Consider the following 20417-nt stretch of genomic DNA (forward strand, 5'->3'; position numbering starts at 1 on the left):
ATTTTGCCAAACTGTTTTCATAAAGGTAGGGAAATAAAGTCAAAGCACCTAATGCTTTTACAGATACCTTTGGCCTACAAAGTCTGAAGATTGTAATTTAAAGAAATTAACAGCTGCTTTCAGTTCTTTTTATGGGAAAAATCTGATGATCCAAAAACAATGGCTCTAATAGTTGTGCCTCTGATAAATCATTATTAAAACTGAATTGATCATTGATCTAAGTCATGACACAGTCTCAGATATCTTGTGCACACACCTTTCTTGATTCTATGAAACATCTGTTTTCCAGTTGGTTCTTCCATCTGATGCTGCAAAATGAGATACGTATTCAGTAGTTGCCACTGCATCAGTATTGCTTTGTTGTAGCTCACTGAACAGAATTTCACAATGAGGCATGACTTTACTGAAAGATGTAACCAGGAGAGGAAGTCTCCTCTTGCAGGAACCTCCTTAGTCCCATACCTAGCAAGGCGGCACAGTAGTTTGCACACTGAACTAACTTTGGGAAGGATGGGGGTTCAAATCCCCTTTAAATCATTCAGATTTAGGTTTTGGTGATTTCCCTAAATCGCTCCAGGCAAATGCCAGGATGGTTCCTTTGAAAGGGCATGGCCTATTTCCTTTCCCATCCTTAACAAAAAGCAGTCCGAGCTTGTGCACCATCTCTAATAACCTCGTTGTCAGTGGGATGTTAAACCCTTATCTTCCTTCCTTCCTTCCTTTCTTCCTTCCATTCCATTCCATAACTTTGTTTATTGTCCTCTATTCATTAGTATCATCATCAATATTTTTTTCCCACTCGCTTAACAATTCCTGTTTGGTGTTTGTATATAGTGGTTATAGTCCACAGTTTGAAATTCCATCTGATGGACTCAGGTCATATAGGAATACGTTTCTTTACTACCTCATCAAGAATGGCTGTGTGCTTAGGAGACAAATACAGGTAGATCTCCATTCCAAGTGGCTGAAGATTGCCTACACACGATGCATAAAACTTACCTGATGTGCACATAGTGAATAAAGTGAGCATTTTCATACATCTCTTTAATTCTAAATTGACCTCTGCATTTGTGGCCACTCATAACAGGAGCACCATTGTAGCATTGAGATATCATTTTTTTTTTTGTGTGTCTCATTTACTTTCATTTTGTCTAGCTTGCTAAGAATAGTGACAGTTACACTATCTGCAGAGTGTCTTTTAGGTCATACCAAGGAAAATATCTTTCATTTATTGTCCCTAGCAGCTCATAAAAAATTATTAGCACCAGTAGTGAAAAATCTGCACAGTAAGTGGTTTCATCAATTGACTTTGACAGTTCATTCCTCATAAATTGGTTCCAAAAGTTCATTTTGAATTGTTTTGGACAGACCTAAGAAAACCTGTTTTTCTGATTTTTCAGTGTGCTGCTTCAAGATGCTGTCCAGTTCTCACATTAGACCGACCAGCCCTCAAAAAAAGTTTTGGGGTTTTGGAATTTTCTGTTTCATCATGGCCCCTTAAGGCAATCACAAATTTCCTGCAAAATTAAAGGCTGTTTACCATTTTACCCATTTCTTTGACACATTTTCATTGTACATCTTTGTATTAAGGAAGTAAACACTATCTAGTTGGCACATAATGTCGAATTTCCCCAGCACTGAAAAGTGACTAATACCATTTAAATGTTTTTCACTGGAATTATGCTATTTTCACCTTTGCATTACAATTCTTTAAGACTGTGATACCATTCACAATCCAGGCACTATCATTGTGACTGTAACAAGACAGGTGAAACACAAAAATAGACTATTCACTTCACAACCACACAGCTGCATTGTACATTCCTCTGTTGAAATTATGTGTATACCCTTGTGTGTATATACACTGTTTTTGTTCTTTATTTATCTTTAGAACGAGTCTGGGCACAACAATTTTGTTCATTTTTGTTTTAAGATCCGGTTGCAAAGTTTTGCCCATTAAATTGGATGCTTAGTTTGTATTGTGCTACTTTCAGACTCATGGTATGCTGCAGTTGTATAGGCTGATCAAAAAGTTTACATCCGAAGGCAGTACTGTCCAGAATTGGCATACCAATCAGGCAAGATCACCATGAGCATGGAGGCAATCATCCCATTGACATGCCAGGTTGAACATTCCCATTTGGTACAGCACTGAGTCCTGTTGTGCACAGAAGTCCATAACTGCCTGCTGCACATCCTTGTCCAACAGGAATCATTGACCCTTCAAGGGCTTTTTTATGGGGCCAAAGGTGTGATAATCGCATGGGGAGAGACCCGGGTTATAGAGCAGGAGCTCAGGTATCTCCCACTTGTCCGTAGTTGATGATGGTGGCCTCCCAGATTGACAGGTGTCTTGTGTTGGATAGCTACCAGCACGGAACTTGGCACATCACTTTATAACGGTGGTTTTGACTACGTGCTGCCCCATTACATTATTCATTGTCCGATGGGTGTCTATTGGTGTTTGTCCTTCAGCAGCCAAGAAAGCATAACAGCATGTTGGTCCTGTTTGGATGCATTTGGTAAGAAGTTTGCCATAATACATATGTATGAAACATAGCGTGACTTCAGTGCGGGTATATAAGCACTGACGTGTAGGCTAGGGATTACTATGGCATCCATGCCGTTCCAATGTGCATGCAGTGAATGTGGAAACATGATGTTTTTATTTATGGATTTACTTACAATGTATAGACCATCCACTAAACACAGATATCACTCAATCTAAACTACCTTAAGCAAAGAATAGGTGATGGAGATGTAAGGTGAGTGGAACTTTGACAGAACATGATAGAGTCATCACATTGTGGATGCGCACGCACACACACACACACACACACACACACACACACACACACACACACAAAATCATATATACAGACTGAACCCAAATTGGTGCACTGTGAAGCAACAGCAAAGGTCCTAGCAAAATAACTAGAAAAATGTCTAACAGAATTTCATGTCATCTTGTAACCAGAATCAAATCCAAATCTGAAATCAAAGCAGAGCTGTCTGTAAAGTAAAATATTAGCACAGGAAAAAAGTTCATTACAAACCCCAGTGTACAGCTAGAACAGAACAGAACTCTTGGAAAGGGAGTGTTGTTATTTATACAAACGTCAAATATTCCAGAATATACATTCATAAGAAATGCCAAAATATGATACCAATACACAATCTATTACTATTTATTCAAAAACATCACTCATAACAAAAATAATATGTTGATATCTTAAGCCATGTACCACACCTTTTTGGCTGCCACAAATTATCACTGACACCTCCACAACTAGCAGTCGGATGAGCACTCAGACAAAATTTTCATCAAATCATATTAACACCATACACATGACATCTCCAATATTCTCCAACTACAATTAACTTTCGTAAAATGTTAATAGTCACCTCCTGATCTTCCATCTTCCACTACAGTATATGACTTTGAAATATTAATGAAGGATCCATTTTGTAAGAATCATAGCAAGGTCAGGAATGAACAAAACAAAATAATGAAACAAAGGAATGAAACAAAGAAAATAAAGGATGAATACATTACATCCCTATAATACAAAATTTGAGACTCAATTTCCCACAGCAACTAGCATCCTGTGGAAATATTTTATTTCAGAAAGGAAAATTTATTTATAACTAATTCAAAGTTCATGTAAAATGTAATAACTGTTTTTGGTCACTACTAGGACAACCACAGATAAGGTTTAATATATGAATGATTAGGAGCCTCAGCTCATTAATAAATGTCGTCACCTAACACATCACAGCTCAAAACTGACGGGTGGTATCAAAAGATCAAGTTGATCCAAAACAAGTTCAGAACTGAAAACATAAAAAACATTGAGCATGCAGTGAAGCTAATATACATTACATTAAGGATCTCTCCAAAGTATGTTCTTTAGTACAATTTATAGTGATAAAGTGTTGGGAAATGATGTCAATGAATGAATAAATATGCTACACATAGATCTCATATTGGTGTTAGCTTTTGGTGTTGTTTAGCAGTTGTTTATGAAGTGAAAAGGAGATACAATATGTAAACTTTTGGATAGAGTGTGTAATTGGGTCGCCTCTGAAATCTTCAATGTAGCTGTAACACAGCCCAGGGTCTAGGTTAGTTCTAATCAATAAATGAATGGTTCCCTGAGCCATGTTGTACATCATTTTCTGGGCAAGCTGAGTTATACACATAGTAAAGTTGTACATAATCTCTGGAATTGGCTGCTGCTATCATGACGCGAGTTTGGAGAATATGCATCCCTGGAATAACGTATACCGTAAAAGGTAGCCGATGTCAATTGCGTCAGTATTTTTACTCATGCCTTAAATGCAACAAACAAGGGAAAAAATAAAAAAATCAACACAGATAAATGGTCAAATAATGTGAGAAAGAAGCTGCAAAACACTGGAAAACCATATAAAACTGTGAAAGATGATAACATAGATGGGAAATCACCTTAAGACAAGGCAAGTGCAAAAACATTGCATATCACTTATAGGCGTGCTTGTTTATACCAGTACTGGAAGCGGTGAGCAGAGTAGTTTCACTTTCAAAACAATGCTTTAACCTCTACATATTATTGTTTTCTGTAAACATATTAAATCTTCCTCAGTTGACATGCATAAGAAGTTGAATTCACGTTATGCTACAGGATTCAATTCACAACCAGACTATTATGAAGTGCATGGCAGTGTATATCTACTAGCAATCAGTCAGTCTTATGTGATATTATTTATTACATATTACAGGATATAACTGTGGTTACTTCAGGATCTTGCAAGTAATCCTAGTGGATGTTTGCTGTGTTAAACTCACCATTAAACAAAAGCTAACCCTCTATAACAAGTTCTGTGGGTTTGATTACAAGAGTCAATCACAGTTACCTTACAAGTACATACACTTTAATGAACCGGCAAAACAATGAGGCAACAATACAGTTACATCATTGTGATAGAAATGTACTTTCAGGTATTTCATAATGCTTGACAATAAAGAAACACAAATCTGGATGAAAACACTCTGCAATACTTTCTCTCTGACACCACAAATGCTGCAGGTACTGCAAGATAAAATGAAAACTGGTGTCCAGATCTCTACTGATTTATGCAGAAAACAAGCCAATCGATCATATGCTATCTCAGCTAATGTAGAGACTTCAGTTAAAGAGCATATTCAAACTTTCCCTAAACAAATCAGTCATTACATTCATGTACAAACAGACTCTAAATATCTATTCCCAGACCTGAACATATGTATAATGTATAGGCTGTTGAAGTAAAAATACCTGGATGTTAATGCAAGCAAACTCTTATAAGAAGAAATTTTCAAATCAGCGTACAATCTCAAAATTGGTCTTTCTGGAACAGACATTTGTAAATATGTTAATGAGCTGTATATTAAAATGACTGAGGCTGATAATGACATAGATAGGTGTTTAATTCATGTCCAGAGTGAGCTTTGTCACCACAAAGCTGACAATGCTTATGCAGAGCTGAAAACTGATTCTACGATATCACCGGCAAATAAAGCTGTTGCTTTATTATGTAAAGATCTTCAGCAGGCCTTGTCTTGCCCCACATTAAAGTAATCTAACATCTAGTACCAATGGTAACTTTCCTGTTACAACTTGGCCATTAACAGCCTTAAAACAGATGACGCAACAATGCACAGATGGCATGAATGGCTGGGAAAAATGGGATCAGCTGAAGTTGCTTCTTACATGTTTAAATATGTAATAGACATGTACAAGTCATTAGAGCATGACCAACGAAATCAACTTATTGTTTAGTCTGACCACTGTGCTGGCCAAAATAATAACTGGAAATTGCTATCAGTGTACAGGCATTTACTACATGCAGGGTATTTTTCTCAGATTGAGCAAAAATTTTTTATCTCATTCATAGGTTTTTGCCCTGTGACAGAGATATCACACTCATAGAAAGAAAAAAGTAGAAAAATGGCCCAAGTATACTTTTTGATTTTTCACAGAGAGAGGCAGACATCAAACAAGATTTTTAAGTAAAAATTATGAAAGTCATGTGTTTAAAACTTATGTCTCATGACCCAAATGCATTTTTCATAAGAGAAAGCCACAATGTTTTATAAGCTTCACATCATAACACTCTTCTCAAGAAGAGAAGAGGACACTAACTGCATCATGCGTTTCCAATATCACAGCAACAGTTCTCACCATTACAAAAAAAGTTGATTCCTCTTTCACTGGCAAAAAATATGGATTTGATCTTAATGTTGCAGTACTTAAAGCCATGGTACAGAAAATTTTACAGGTCACTGGTTTAGCATACTGTGTTACAAGCTTTGTCACTAAGACTGACTACATTATAAAGCCAGTATGATGAAAACTTTTGTTACTGCTGATAGTATTGATGTTTGTGATAAACAAATACTTCTATTCCACACTGCATTTCTTTACTGTGTTACTAAGTTCTAGTATTAATAAAAATATTTATAAAAATGCTAATGAATGATATATAGCAATTTATAGTGTTGTAGTGATGTACTACTATATTCTAGGGACAGTAATTGTTTTCCTTACAGCAGAATAAATGTGTGCCAATGTACGAAGCAAGCTCTTCTACAAAACACAATTCATAACCCTGGTTATTTTTTATATAAACATGAGCACTTTTACGGTTGAATACATTTTTCATCAGTTCTGAAAAAGGGCAAAATGTGATGTACAACACTGTTATGGGGGACCATTCATATGTCTCAGACTTTCCTAGTACGGATGGAGCCCCATCTTAATCAGAATATTTGAACTTCCTGACCTTACTACGTTTTGCATTAACTCAGTATAGCAAGTTCTATTCATAACTCCAGGCAGAAATATCTGTGTAACCAATTTATCAGTGGATTAATGAAGCATTAATATTTCCACATAAAAAATGCCACAACAGGAGCAAAATGAAGACTTTAAGCAAATTCGTGATATTGGCAAAGGGTTGTAACAGACATAAAATAATACAATATTTTATTAAGATATATTGTGAAAATTCAACATACCAATTCTGCTACAATTGTCCCTGAGGAAGCAACCCACTGCACAACTAGTTCATATGCTCTGTTTGGTCTGAAAACAGACTGATAACGGGCATGACCCCATTCAATGCGATCACTCTTGTTGTTGACATCTGTTTCCAAGTGTGTATGCTTGTATAATGGCACTGGAAAAGGAAACATACACTTATTAATATTTTTCAGTGTTTCCATTAAAAATGTATGCTTACTTGACAATAAACAGATGGGCTGCTGGTTTCATATAAGCAACAATATTTTTAATTATGTTACTTAGTTTGGTGATGCTCAGCATTACTTGCTTCAGTATATATACAAACAATACAAAAGTCTGAGATGATAACATGAACACTCTTAAGGGATCTAATGGTTTGCAAACGGGCAATCATGGCTCTCAAATATACATATAAAAGAATGTGTGTGTGTGTGTGTGTGTGTTATGTCCAGCATCTCCTCCTAAAACACTGGACTGAATTCAACTAAATTTGGTATACTTAGTGCTTACCAAACAAGAATCACCTCACACAGGAACCAGGATATGAGAAAAAAAGATTTTTCTGCATCTGACAAGTAGGCTTCCCTGAATGGCAGGTGTGTTGTGAGAACGTAGGATCGGCATGATAGATAGGCATGTTTTTTTGCAGGAGCCCCACATGCTGATGGGAACAGATGGGGGGAAGGTTGTGTACAGAGGAGGGGATGAACAGAGAGAGGGGGACAGGAGGTAACAGATAGGGGAAGAAGGAGTATGAGGGAATGGGCAGGGAGAGAGGGGGGCCAGGAGGGAATGATTAGGGTAAGAAGGGGGGGCAGGAGGGAATGAGTAGGATGAAAGGGGGCAGGAGGGAATGAGTAGGGTGTGAGGGGGGCAGGAGGGAATGGATGGGGAGATGGGGAGCAAGAGGCAATAGACAGGGAGAGAGGGAACGGGGGGGGGGGGGGGGGGTGGACCCAGAGTGGGGGCATGAAGAGATAGATAGTATGAGGGGATGGGAGGAGACAGGGAGAGATGGATATCAGGATATGGACACAGAGAGAGAGGGTGGGCAAAAGGAGATAGATTGAGAGAGAGACAGGGGGGGGGGGGCGCAGGAGAGAATATGGACAGGAGGGGAGGGGGGAAGAGAATTGGATGAACAGAAAAATGGGGGAAGAAGAGTGGATGAACAGCAAAAAGGAGGAAAGAACAGTGGATGAACAGCAAAAATGGGGAAAGAACAGTGGATGCACAGCAAAAAGGGGGAAAGAACAGTGGATGCACAGCAAAAAGGGGGAAAGAACAGTGGATGCACAGCAAAAAGGGGGAAAGAACAGTGGATGCACAGCAAAAAGGGGGAAAGAACAGTGGATGTACAGCAAAAAGGGTGAAAGAACAGTGGATGCACAGCAAAAAGGGGGAAAGAACAGTGGATGCACAGCAAAAAGGGGGAAAGAAGAGGTAGGAAGAGAGAGTGGCTGATGAGATGGACAGAGAGAGAGGGGGGAGGAGGAGGTTGACAGAGAGAGAGGGGGGATGTGGAGGTGGACAGATGGAGAGGGGATGTGGAGATGGACAGAGAGAGAGGGGGGAGGTGGAGATGGACAGAGAGAGAGAGGGGGGGGGGAGGTGGATATGGACAGAGAGAGAGAGGGGGGGAGGTGGAGATGGACAGAGAGAGAGGGGGGGAGGTGGAGATGGACAGAGAGAGAGAGGGGGGAGGTGGAGATGGACAGAGAGAGAGAGGGGGGAGGTGGAGATGGACAGAGAGAGAGAGGGGGGAGGTGGAGATGGACAGAGAGAGAGGGGGGGAGGTGGAGATGGACAGAGAGAGAGGGGGGGAGGTGGAGATGGACAGAGGGAGAGGGGGGAGGTGGAGATGGACAGAGGGAGAGGGGGGAGGTGGAGATGGACAGAGGGAGAGGGGGGAGGTGGAGATGGACAGAGGGAGAGGGGGGAGGTGGAGATGGACAGAGGGAGAGGGGGGAGGTAGAGATGGACAGAGGGAGAGGGGGGAGGTGGAGATGGACAGAGGGAGAGGGGGAGGTGGAGATGGACAGAGGGAGAGGGGGGAGGTGGAGATGGACAGAGGGAGAGGGGGGAGGTGGAGATGGACAGAGGGAGAGGGGGGAGGTGGAGATGGACAGAGAGGGGGGAGGTGGAGATGGACAGAGAGGGGGGAGGTGGAGATGGACAGAGAGTGGGGAGGTGGAGATGGACAGAGAGGGGGAAGGTGGAGATGGACAGGGGGAGGAGGGAAGGAAGAGGTGGATAGGGGGAGGAGGGAAGGAAGAGATGGATAGGGGGAAGAGGAAAGGAGGATATGGATAGGGAGAAGGGGTCAGCAAGAGATGAAGAGGAGGAGGTGGTTAGGGAGAGTGGGGCAGGAGGAGATAGATAGGTACAGGGATGTGGGAGATGGGCAGAGAAATGTTGGAGGATATGGATGTAAAGAGGGGGAGGAGGAGATATACAGAGAGAGGGAGAGATGGAGATGGGGATAGAGGGGGAGAAGGAGATGGGAAGAGGAGGGGGAGAAGGAGATGGGAAGAGGAGGGGGAGAAGGAGATGGGAAGAGAGGAGGGTGAGGAGAAGATGGACACAAAGAGGAGGAGCAATATATGGGCATAAAGAGGGGGAGGGGGGCTAGACAGATAGGGGAAGGAAGAGGAGATGATCAGAGAAGGGAGGAGGAGCAGGTGAACTGAAGTGGATAGAGAGACTGAGGGAGGAAGAGGTGAACACAGAGAGGAGGAAAGAGATGTGTGATTTTTTTAATCTACTGCAAGCTCTTTGCTTTCCATATTTTTGGAGGAGATAGTATGGACCAAAACAAGAAAAAAATGTCTAGTAAACATGCACTCGAAAATCTTACCTTAAGAGCTATGAGCACTTGTTCATCTTCGCTACTGTGAAACACACCTCTACTATTGGTATGAGATTTAGAGTCCACGTTTACAGGACCTTTTTTCTTGTTTTGGTCCCCTTCCCCAAATATGGAAAGCAAAGAGCTTTCAGTGGAACAGATGGGTTTCACAGTATCAAAGAGGAACAAGTGGTCATAGCTTTTAAGGTATACATTTTAGAGGCCACATTTATTACCCCCCCCCCCCCCCCCTTTTTATGAAAGGGACCTCTCCTCAAAGCGTGTAAAGGGAATTGCACGCACACAATATTTGGTGCAATGTGAATAACAGTATCCACACTGGAAATAGTGTAGATACTCAACAATCCCTAGTTGCAGAATCTTGTGTATAATACAATTGATTGGTTCACTGTCTACTGAATGCAGTGAAATGGTTAACCACAATTCCACTCAATTTGAAATGATAGAAAAATTGGTGGCTAATATGGCATAAAACCTTACATACCAGAGTTACACTACAAATATGCAACTGGAATGTGAATCATTCACTTTGAAAAACTCAACAGATAACCCTATAATGGGCAGAGTTTAGGAACCAGTATTTCTTGCAGGCTTGCGTAAAAATTATAGGAACAAACAGGGCCAGAAATATGTAAACTGGCCAGATGAGATACAGTGCTGTTCAGCTTGAGAACTCCTGCATTTATCTTCTGATGACAGTACACAGGATACACACTTGTGACTGCCCTGCTAGGAGGTGACAGAAACCTCAAAAAAGTTATGCAGTATCTATGATGAGTTGCTTCTGGTCCAAATTTATCTCTCCAGTTTGTCCACTGTTGGTTTGGAAATTTTAGAGCATTTTGAATGGTGAGCTGGACAATATGTTTCCATGATATGAAAGCATCCACATGCTGATAAGAGGTGGTAGAAATATGCATTCTGATGAAGTGCAATCTGTTCAATGTCACAATTACCAGCTTACTAATATCTGCATCCACAACCAAGGAAATTGCAATAATACTCTGGGTCTGTTGTCCAACTGTGTAGTCGAAGTGGAATGGAAATGCAAAAAAATGGCTCTGAGCACTATGGGACGTAACATCTGTGGTCATCAGTCCCCTAGAACTTAGAACTACTTAAACCTAACTAACCTAAGGACATCACACACATCCATGCCCAAGGCAGGATTCGAACCTGCGACCGTAGCAGTCGCGCGGTTCCGGACTGAGCGCCTAGAACCGCTAGACCACCGCGGCAGGCGAATGGAAATGCAGCACATTATTAAATTATAAATGCTTCTGTGAAACAATGTTTATGTACAATGCCTTCCCTTCAGCCACTGTGTCTATTAGCAATATAATGGAAACTTCTACGCTCTGAAACACAGCAAAGAGATACAACAAATTATGACTCATGTACTGTCACTGATATACATTCAATTAAATGACCGTAGTCTACAGTATTCTACATTCATCTATATGAGTGCTAACAATGTCCTGCATTACAACAATGTACAACTAAAACTGTAATATTTGACAATTAGAGAAGTGTCAATATTAAGCAAGCTAACTCAAATATACTGCCATATGTCAGATGATGGAAGCTAACTCAATATACTGACACATCTAAGATGATAACTCAACAGGTCTGCAACTAGTACAAAGCAAACAAATGTTAATGACCTTTTGGTACTAGAAAATGCATTACATATAAAGCCAATTTTGTAGGGCACACTTCACAAGACACCTACAGCGCAAAGAATTTGAGTAGCACATAAACATACTTTTAGAAATCTTCATTGTTTTCCCTGATAGAACTTCTGCATTAAAAACTCTCAGTCACAAACTCAATACTAGTAAGCAATCATTTTCAGTAAAATGCATATCATGTCTACTTTCATCTTCACCTTAAATATGGAGTCACTTTCTGAGGAAATTCCCAGCTATCAACACTTTCAAACTACGAAAACTGGCCACTTCAATCATATTTGGATGCAACTCAAGAGACTCAAGGGCACCTCTGTTTACAATTGCTGATATTCCTCCACCACATATCTACATTATGTAATCACTCATATTCTTTAAACTAATGTCATAAATAAGGACTGGTGGGGAAAAAACCACTATGATATTCATCATCACTTTACCAGACAAAAAAACCTTACATATGCCCCTTACAGCATCACTGCCCACAACAACTGACTGGTCCACTTTAGCCAATATTATGAATTAGGTTCTTCTGTTTTTTGTATGCACAGTACTTTTACTTTCTTTCAGATTGTGCACTTCTCTCCTCATCCGAAATCACCCTTCCCATTCTCAGTTTGTTAATTTTTACTGGTGGTGTGTTACGTTTGTCCTGAAGTATCTTGAGCCCATCTGTCTTGCCCTTCAAATCTGTGATTTCATCATGTCCTCCTTGATCTCTGTTATCCATCTAATGCCACTCTTACTATTCCATAACTTCGCAATTATTCTCCTGCTAATTTTATTTTCTGTTCTCCTCATCAAATGTTCAAGCAGACAGATCTGTTTCTTTTTTATTGTACTTGTCACTGTTTCTATTTCTTTATAAACTGCTTCATTTGAAGCTATTTTTCAAACTCCATCTTAACAGTGTAACTATCCTTCTTACTGTTTTAAGTAATCTGTCTATTGCTATAGTATTGGTTGTTTTAAATATAGTTTTTCTAGCATATGTTATTTGTGGCTGTGCGACTGTTTTGTAATGTTTCAGTTGGTCATCAGCATATCCTAACAGTTTAACATTATGTCAACTTTTTGTGTTCCAACCTTAATGTTCTTTGGATTGTCCTTGTACCATTCCCTCATTGTATATTCAAGGCCACCATTAAAAAGGAATAGTGACAGGCTGTCTCCCTGCCTTAAACCAGTTGTTACTAATGTTCCCCATTGAACTTAATTTTCAAATTTGTATTTGTTAAGGTAAGTTGTATCAGTTTAATTAATTTTAGGTGGAGTTCAAAATGTGTCAAAATTTTCATCAGTGAGGGTCTATGGATAGAAGCGTATGCTTTCTTAAAACCTATAAATGTATTTGAGAAAGGCTTGTCTTGTTTGTGGTAATAAGCCATGATTAATTTCAGAGTAATTATTGGTTTGTCAAGACCTCTCGAAGGTCTGAAGCCTCCTTGGTAATCCCCCACTTCCTTCTCCAGTTGTTCTTTGATCCTGTTGAGTAAAATCTTAGTGGGCTAATTATAGCTGTGGTCCTTTCTTCTGGGAATTTTTCTGTTGCCCAAATCTTTTGTAAAATAATATGTAAAGATGTTTGAGTTGTTTTACCAGCATACTTCTACATTTCCACAAATGCTTGATTTTCACCACATGCTTTATAGTTTCTCATTTCTGTAAGTGCAATTTCTATTTCTTGTAGTGTAGGTAGGTTCATATTTTCTGGTTTGGTTTTTACAAGAATGCTTGTGTCTACTGTTAAAAGCTTTTCAGGTTCATTGCAACTCAAGTACTTGTAGAATGCTTCTGCTCAAAGTTATTTATACTAGACTAATGACATTCCTGAGTCAACACAATTTAATATTTGAAAATCAGAATGGCTTTATGAAAAACAAGTCAACATCAGTAGCATCAGCACAATTAATAGACAAAATAATAACGGCCATGGAGAACAAGGAGTATGTAACTGGAGTGTTCCTTGATCTAGAAAAAGCTTTTGATTGTGTCAACATCACCATATTACTTGACAAGCTGTGGAACCTGGGTATCAGAGGAACTGGCTATGAGCTAATAAAATCATATATGATCAATAGAAAACAATTTGTCTTGCTTAAAACAAACAGTGGGTCTTACAAATCTGAAATTACTGATATCAAATATGGAGTGCCTCAAGGTTCTGTCTTGGGACCCCTTCTTTTCTTGATTTATGTTAATGATATACAGTATTGTTCTCCTAACTGTACAAAAATATTGTATGCAGATGACACATCAATAGTGTGTAAACACAAAGACTATGATAGTCTGGAGGTACTGTGCAACAGTGTAACTAATGAAATAGTCAAGTATTTTAATGAAAGCCATCTAAATGTAAATGCTTCAAAGACAGCAATGATGGAATTTAACACAAGGAAACAAATAGAATTTGACATGAAATTATCCATACGAAATGACATTGTAAAAAAGGAAAAATGGACAAAGTTCTTGGGAATTACAATCCAGGACAGCCTCAAATGGGACATGCATATTGATTCCTTAGCATGTAAGCTGTCGAAGAATGTGTTTGCTATAAATATGATTAGCAAATATTGTAAGGACATGTGTGTACTAAAACTGCTTATCATGCCCTATTCTCATCAAAATTAAACTATGCTGTAGAAATATGGGGTGCAACAAATCAAGCCAACCTAAGTACATTATTAATACTACAGAAAAAAGTTATCAGAATTATTTGTGGTGCCAAACCTCGAGAATCATGTCGGAATCTGTTCCCAAAATTAGGTGTGCTTACCATTATAGGTGTATACATATTGAAAGTTATATTGCTTGTGAAAACAATAAATCCGAATTTCAACTGTGACCTGCACCAGTATGATACAAGGCAAAAGTTCAGATACCATGTAAATAGCCACAGAACAGCTTTATATGAAAAAATGCACTTCATGCTGGGCTGAAGCTAGCCAATGCCCTACCAAAAAGTCTCACAACCCTTCCTACTAACAAATTAAAAGATCAGCTAAAAAGAATTCTAATTGAAAAACCTTTTTATTCCCTAGACGAATATTATATCTGTATGAAAAGTGCTTCATAAGTATGTCAAGCTCATAGTTTTAAGTAACCTGCAACTAATATAATGTTGATAAAAAATATTTGTAATATCGTGATTGTATACTACCAAATGTAAAATCCATCAAAATGTAAAATTTATTAATACAAACAAATCTTTAGTTTGTAATTTATAAACTGACTTATTCAGAAGAATAATCTGTATGATGTCCTGAAACTGTATTATTTCTAGGGATTGTATTTGATTATTCGATGTTGAATAAATATTATTATTATTATTATTATTATTACTATGATTTCTGTATTTTCCTTTGTTATTACAGGCTATTCTTCCATCTTTATTTCTAAGCAGTAGTGTGGGAGCACTGTAATTAGATAATTGTTTATCAAAGGCTTTAAAATAATCTCTGAAATTGGATTTGTAGTAGTTTTCTTCAACGGAATTCGGTAGATCCATTTGATATTGCTGCTTTGTTTTTCTGATGATTTGAGAGACTTTTTTCTTACATTTTTGAGGTTAGTTGCAGTTTTTTTCAATTTTGTGAGGTTGAAATTTTGTCTAAGCTTGATGTTCTTCATCATGAATCTCATCACATTCCATAACCCACCATGCATGTTTTTTACATTGATTTACTGGGGCCACTTCTTCAGCATGTTGTTTTAAAATTGGTATTAATCCCTCAAGATTATCCATTACTATTGTATTTTGTGTTTTTTCCTAGTATTTGTCATTTTTATTAATTTATGTGGGTCATACTTTCTTTTATCTCCAATTCCTCTATGTCTTTTTTTTCCTTAATGGGGTGAATTTGATTTTGATTTTGACTAAATAATGATCTGAACCTGTGTCTGCTCCTCTCAGTACTTTAACATTTCAAATTTTTTTATGAAAGTATTTGTCCTTGGAGATATGGTCTAGCTGTCAGTCTCCTATTGTTCAATCAGGATGTTTCTGTTTCATAAGTTTGTTTGGTTTCCTTTTAAAATATGTAAATTTAGAGATGAGCTCACGTGTTCTGCAAATTTCACTCTCTCTGTGTCCCTTTATGTGGGGCCCATTTTCCAATTATATCACCGTACTTCTTTCCCTTTCCCACTTTGGCTTTAAAATCCCCTATTAAGATTTTTACATTGTTTTTATTGACTTGATTTATTGTCTGATCCAAAAGATACCAGAATATTTTCTACTTCTATCACAGTTCTTGTTAGAAAATTTTTGTCACTGTTAGGGGCATGGGTGTTTATAATAGTATAGATCTTGTTTGTGGTTTTCAGAGTTAAAGTTGTGATTTGTGGAGAAATAGCTTTAAAATCAATTACTAAATCTATCATTTTCAAATTTACGATAAAGCCTGTTCCCTATTGTGGGCACTGTTTCATAATTCTTTGTCCTGGTTTTCCATTGTAAATTTTATAACCCTGAGATTCAAATGGATCTTCTGTTGTATTTATCATATCTTGGAGTCCTGCTATTATGATGTTTTGTCTGTTCACTGCATCAAACCAGTCTCAGGACTGAAGACCACAACAACAACATGAAGTTCATTATTGTAATACTAAATACGCATGCATAGAAATCACTTCCACCAGTATACTTATATATCGACTTGTTCAGGTTCTTATGCGTAACCTGCTGTTGTAGATTAAGGCAATAAAATCTATAGACAGATGGCATTAGAATGTCATTATGATGAAACAGGAGCTGTGTCATAACACGGACACTCCTAGACAGATTAAAAAATTTCACCACAGACAATATTGCGAAGTACCGAAGTATGCCATTACAACAAGACAATGTGGTGGACCTCTCAAAACAAAATTAAACCTACAGAATCTGTTTGATTGAGAGACTGATTTTATTTGATCCTGTAGGATCATATTGTGCATTGCAAGTTGTCATGTAATATGGGCATTGCCAAGAATATAAGACCATCAATACTACAAATTACATAACACTCTGGAGACCAAGCCTGAGCACAGCTTGGGCCACAACTCTGTGTTAAAAAGACCAAGCTCGAATATAGGGCAGGCACCGGTTTCCTCAAAGTGGAGCCCATCTACCCCTCGAAAACTGCATTCATTTCACATGACAACAGTGTATAAATGTCTCTGGACCTGCCTCTTGATTCGTGCTGCCTTCTCATGTCAAGAAGCATTAGTGAACATAACAGCTGCTGTTATGAATGGCAGATTAGATTAGATTAGATTTACTTTCATTCCAATTGATCCGTAGTGAGGAGGTCCTCCAGGATGTGGAACATGTCAGAAAAACAACAATACATGACAAATATTTGCAACTAAAAACAAATAAGCTAATGTACCGTTCCAAAGGTCCCAAGTGGAATGATCGTCATTTTTTTAATGAACACTATATGAGAGTCATTTTACAAATACTAATGCACTGAATTTAAAATAAAAAAGTTTTTTATTTATTTATACGTTAATAAACATGTAATACAACTACTATAATACTTATTTACAATGAACACATTACTGCACTGAAATGGTGCAGAAGTTAGATTGGTTGGTTGGTTGTTGGTTGGTAGTTTTGGGGAGGAAGACCAGACAGCGAGGTCATCGGTCTCATCAGATTAGGGAAGGATGGGGAAGGAAGTCGGCCGTGCCCTTTCAAAGGAACCATCCCGGCATTTTCCTGGAGCGATTTAGGGAAATCACGGAAAACCTAAATCAGGATGGCCGGATGCGGGATTGAACCGTCGTCCTCCCGAATGCGAGTCCAGTATGCTAACCACTGCGCCACCTCGCTCGGTGGGAAGTTAGATTAGTATGCTAACCACTGCGCCACCTCACTCGGTGGGAAGTTAGATTATGTGTGTGTGTGTGTGTAAAATATATATATATATATATATATATATATATATATATATATATATATATATATATATATATATATATATATAAACAAAGATGATGTGACTTACCAAATGAAAGTGCTGGCAGGTCGACAGACACACAAACAAACAAAAACATACACACAAAATTCAAGCTTTCGCAACAAACTGTTGCCTCATCAGGAAAGAGGGAAGGAGAGGGAAAGACGAAAGGATGTGGGTTTTAAGTGAGAGGGTAAGGAGTCATTCCAATCCCAGCAGCGGAAAGACTTACCTTAGGGGGAAAAAAGGACAGGTATACACTCACGCACACACACACATATCCATCCGCACATACACAGACACAAGCAGACATTTGTAAAGGCAAAGAGTTTGAGCAGAGATGTCAGTGAAGGCGGAAGTAAAGAGGCAAAGATGTTGTTGAAAGACAGGTGAGGTATGAGCGGCAGCAACTTGAAATTAGCGGAGGTTGAGGCCTGGTGGATAACGAGAAGAGAGGATATACTGAAGGGCAAGTTCCCATCTCCGGACTTCTGACAGGTTGGTGTTAGTGGGAAGTATCCAGATAACCCGGACGGTGTAACACTGTGCCAAGATGTGCTGGCCGTGCACCAAGGCATGTTTAGCCACAGGGTGATCCTCATTACCAACAAACACTGTCTGCCTGTGTCCATTCACGCGAATAGACAGTTTGTTGCTGTTCATCCCCACATAGAAAGCTTCACAGTGTAGGCAGGTCAGTTGGTAAATCATGTGGGTGCTTTCACACGTGGCTCTGCCTTTGATCGTGTACACCTTCTGGGTTACAGGACTGGAGTAGGTGGTGGTGGGAGGGTGCATTGGACACGTTTTACACCGGGGGCGGTTACAAGGGTAGGAGCCAGAGGGTAAGGAAGGTGGTTTGGGGATTTCATAGGGTCTTCATGGCAAACGAATCTGCTCCACTCCTGAATCCCTGAACCATTACACCAAAAACCTGAAAACAGCTTTCATATCCCGCAACTACCCTCCTGACCTGGTACAGAAGCAAATAACCAGAGCCACTTCCTCATCCCCTCAAACCCAGAACCTCCCACAGAAGAACAACAAAAGTGCCCCACTTGTGACAGGATACTTTCCGGGACTGGATCAGACTCTGAATGTGGCTCTCCAGCAGGGATACGACTTCCTCAAATCCTGCCCTGAAATGAGATCCATCCTTCATGAAATCCTCCCCACTCCACCAAGAGTGTCTTTCCGCCGTCCACCTAACCTTAGTTCATCCCTATGAAATCCCCAAACCACCTTCCTTACCCTCTGGCTCCTACCCTTGTAACCGCCCCCGGTGTAAAACCTGTCCAATGCACCCTCCCACCACCACCTACTCCAGTCCTGTCTACATACAGAAATATGTCTGCTTGTGAGATGTCTGCTTGTGTGTGTATATGTGTGGATGGATATGTGTGTGTGTGTGCGAGTGTATACCCATCCTTTTTTCCCCCTAAGGTAAGTCTTTCCGCTCCCGGGATTGGAATGACTCCTTACCCTCTCCCTTAAAACCCACATTCTTTCGTCTTTCCCTCTCCTTCCCTCTTTCCTGATGAGGCAACAGTTTGTTGCGAAAGCTTGAATTTTGTGTGCATGTTTGTGTTTGTTTGTGTGTCTATAGACGTGCCAGCGCTTTCGTTTGGTAAGTCACATCATCTTTGTTTATATATATATAGAGGGAAACATTCCACGTGGGAAAAATAGATCTAAAAACACAGATGATGTGACTTACCGAATGAAAGTGCTGGCAGGTCGATAGACACACAAACAAACACAAACATACACATTAAATTCAAGCATTCGCAACAAACTGTTGCCTCATCAGGAAAGAGGGAAGGAGAGGGAAAGACGAAAGGATGTGGGTTTTAAGGGAGAGGGTAAGGAGTCATTCCAATCCCGGGAGCGGAAAGACTTACCTTAGGGGGAAAGAAGGGGTATACAATCGCACACACACACACATATCCATCCGCACATACTCAGACACAACCAGACATTTGACAAGACAAGCAGACAGTCAAATGTCTGCTTGTGTCTGTGTATGTGCGGATGGATGTGTGTGTGTTTGCGAGTGTATACCCCTTCTTTCCCCCTAAGGTAAGTCTTTCCGCTCGCGGGATTGGAATGACTCCTTACCCTCTTCCTTAAAACCCACATCCTTTCGTCTTTCCCTCTCCTTCCCTCTTTCCTGATGAGGCAACAGTTTGTTGCGAAAGCTTGAATTTCATGTGTATGATTGTGTTTGTTTGTGTGTCTATCGACCTGCCAGCACTTTCGTTCGGTAAGTCACATCATCTGTGTTTTTAGATATACACACACACACACACACACACACACACACACAAATCAGTTGGTTTTACTGAGAAATTCATCAATGGAGTAGAAGGAGTTGGCCCCAATAAATCCTTCAGGCTTCTCTTAAACTGAATTTCATTGTTTTTTAAACTTTTTATGGCTGCTGGCAAGTTATTGATAATGTGTGTTCCTGAATAATGCACACCTTTTTGTACAAGACTAAGTGACTTTAAATCCTTGTGAAGATTATTGTTATTTCTAGTATTGATTGGTTTGAAAAAGTGATATATTTTTAATGACCAATTTCATTAAGGAATAAATATATTGGGAAGCAGTAGTTAGTATCCCTAGTTCCCTAAACAGGCTTCTGCAGGATGTTCTTGAGTTCACACCACATATAACTCTTACTGCACGTTTTTGTGCCCGGAAAACTTTAGCTCGGCGTGATGAATTACCCCAAAAAATAATCCCATATGACATTATGGAATGAAAGTAAGCATAGTATGCCAGCTTTTTCATTTTTATATCCCCTATGTCTGACAAAATTCGCATTGGAAACAGAGATTTGTTAAGACACTTCAGCAGTTCTGTG

At 39.3% G+C, this 20417-nt stretch overlaps 1 protein-coding gene across 6 annotated transcripts in view; it reads right to left on the reverse strand.

Moving 5' to 3' along the window:
• LOC126248551 (GATOR complex protein Iml1) overlaps positions 1-20417 on the reverse strand; it is a 637798-nt gene that overhangs the window by 115104 nt on the left and 502277 nt on the right. For all 6 annotated transcript variants that reach the window (XM_049949630.1, XM_049949665.1, XM_049949640.1 and 3 more), the window contains one exon: positions 7040-7200. In XM_049949630.1, coding sequence (XP_049805587.1) covers positions 7040-7200 — 161 coding nt within the window. The remainder of the gene's footprint in view (positions 1-7039; positions 7201-20417) is intronic.

Source organism: Schistocerca nitens, chromosome 1 (assembly GCF_023898315.1).
Source record: "Schistocerca nitens isolate TAMUIC-IGC-003100 chromosome 1, iqSchNite1.1, whole genome shotgun sequence".
NCBI classification, from domain to species: Eukaryota; Metazoa; Arthropoda; class Insecta; order Orthoptera; family Acrididae; genus Schistocerca; species Schistocerca nitens.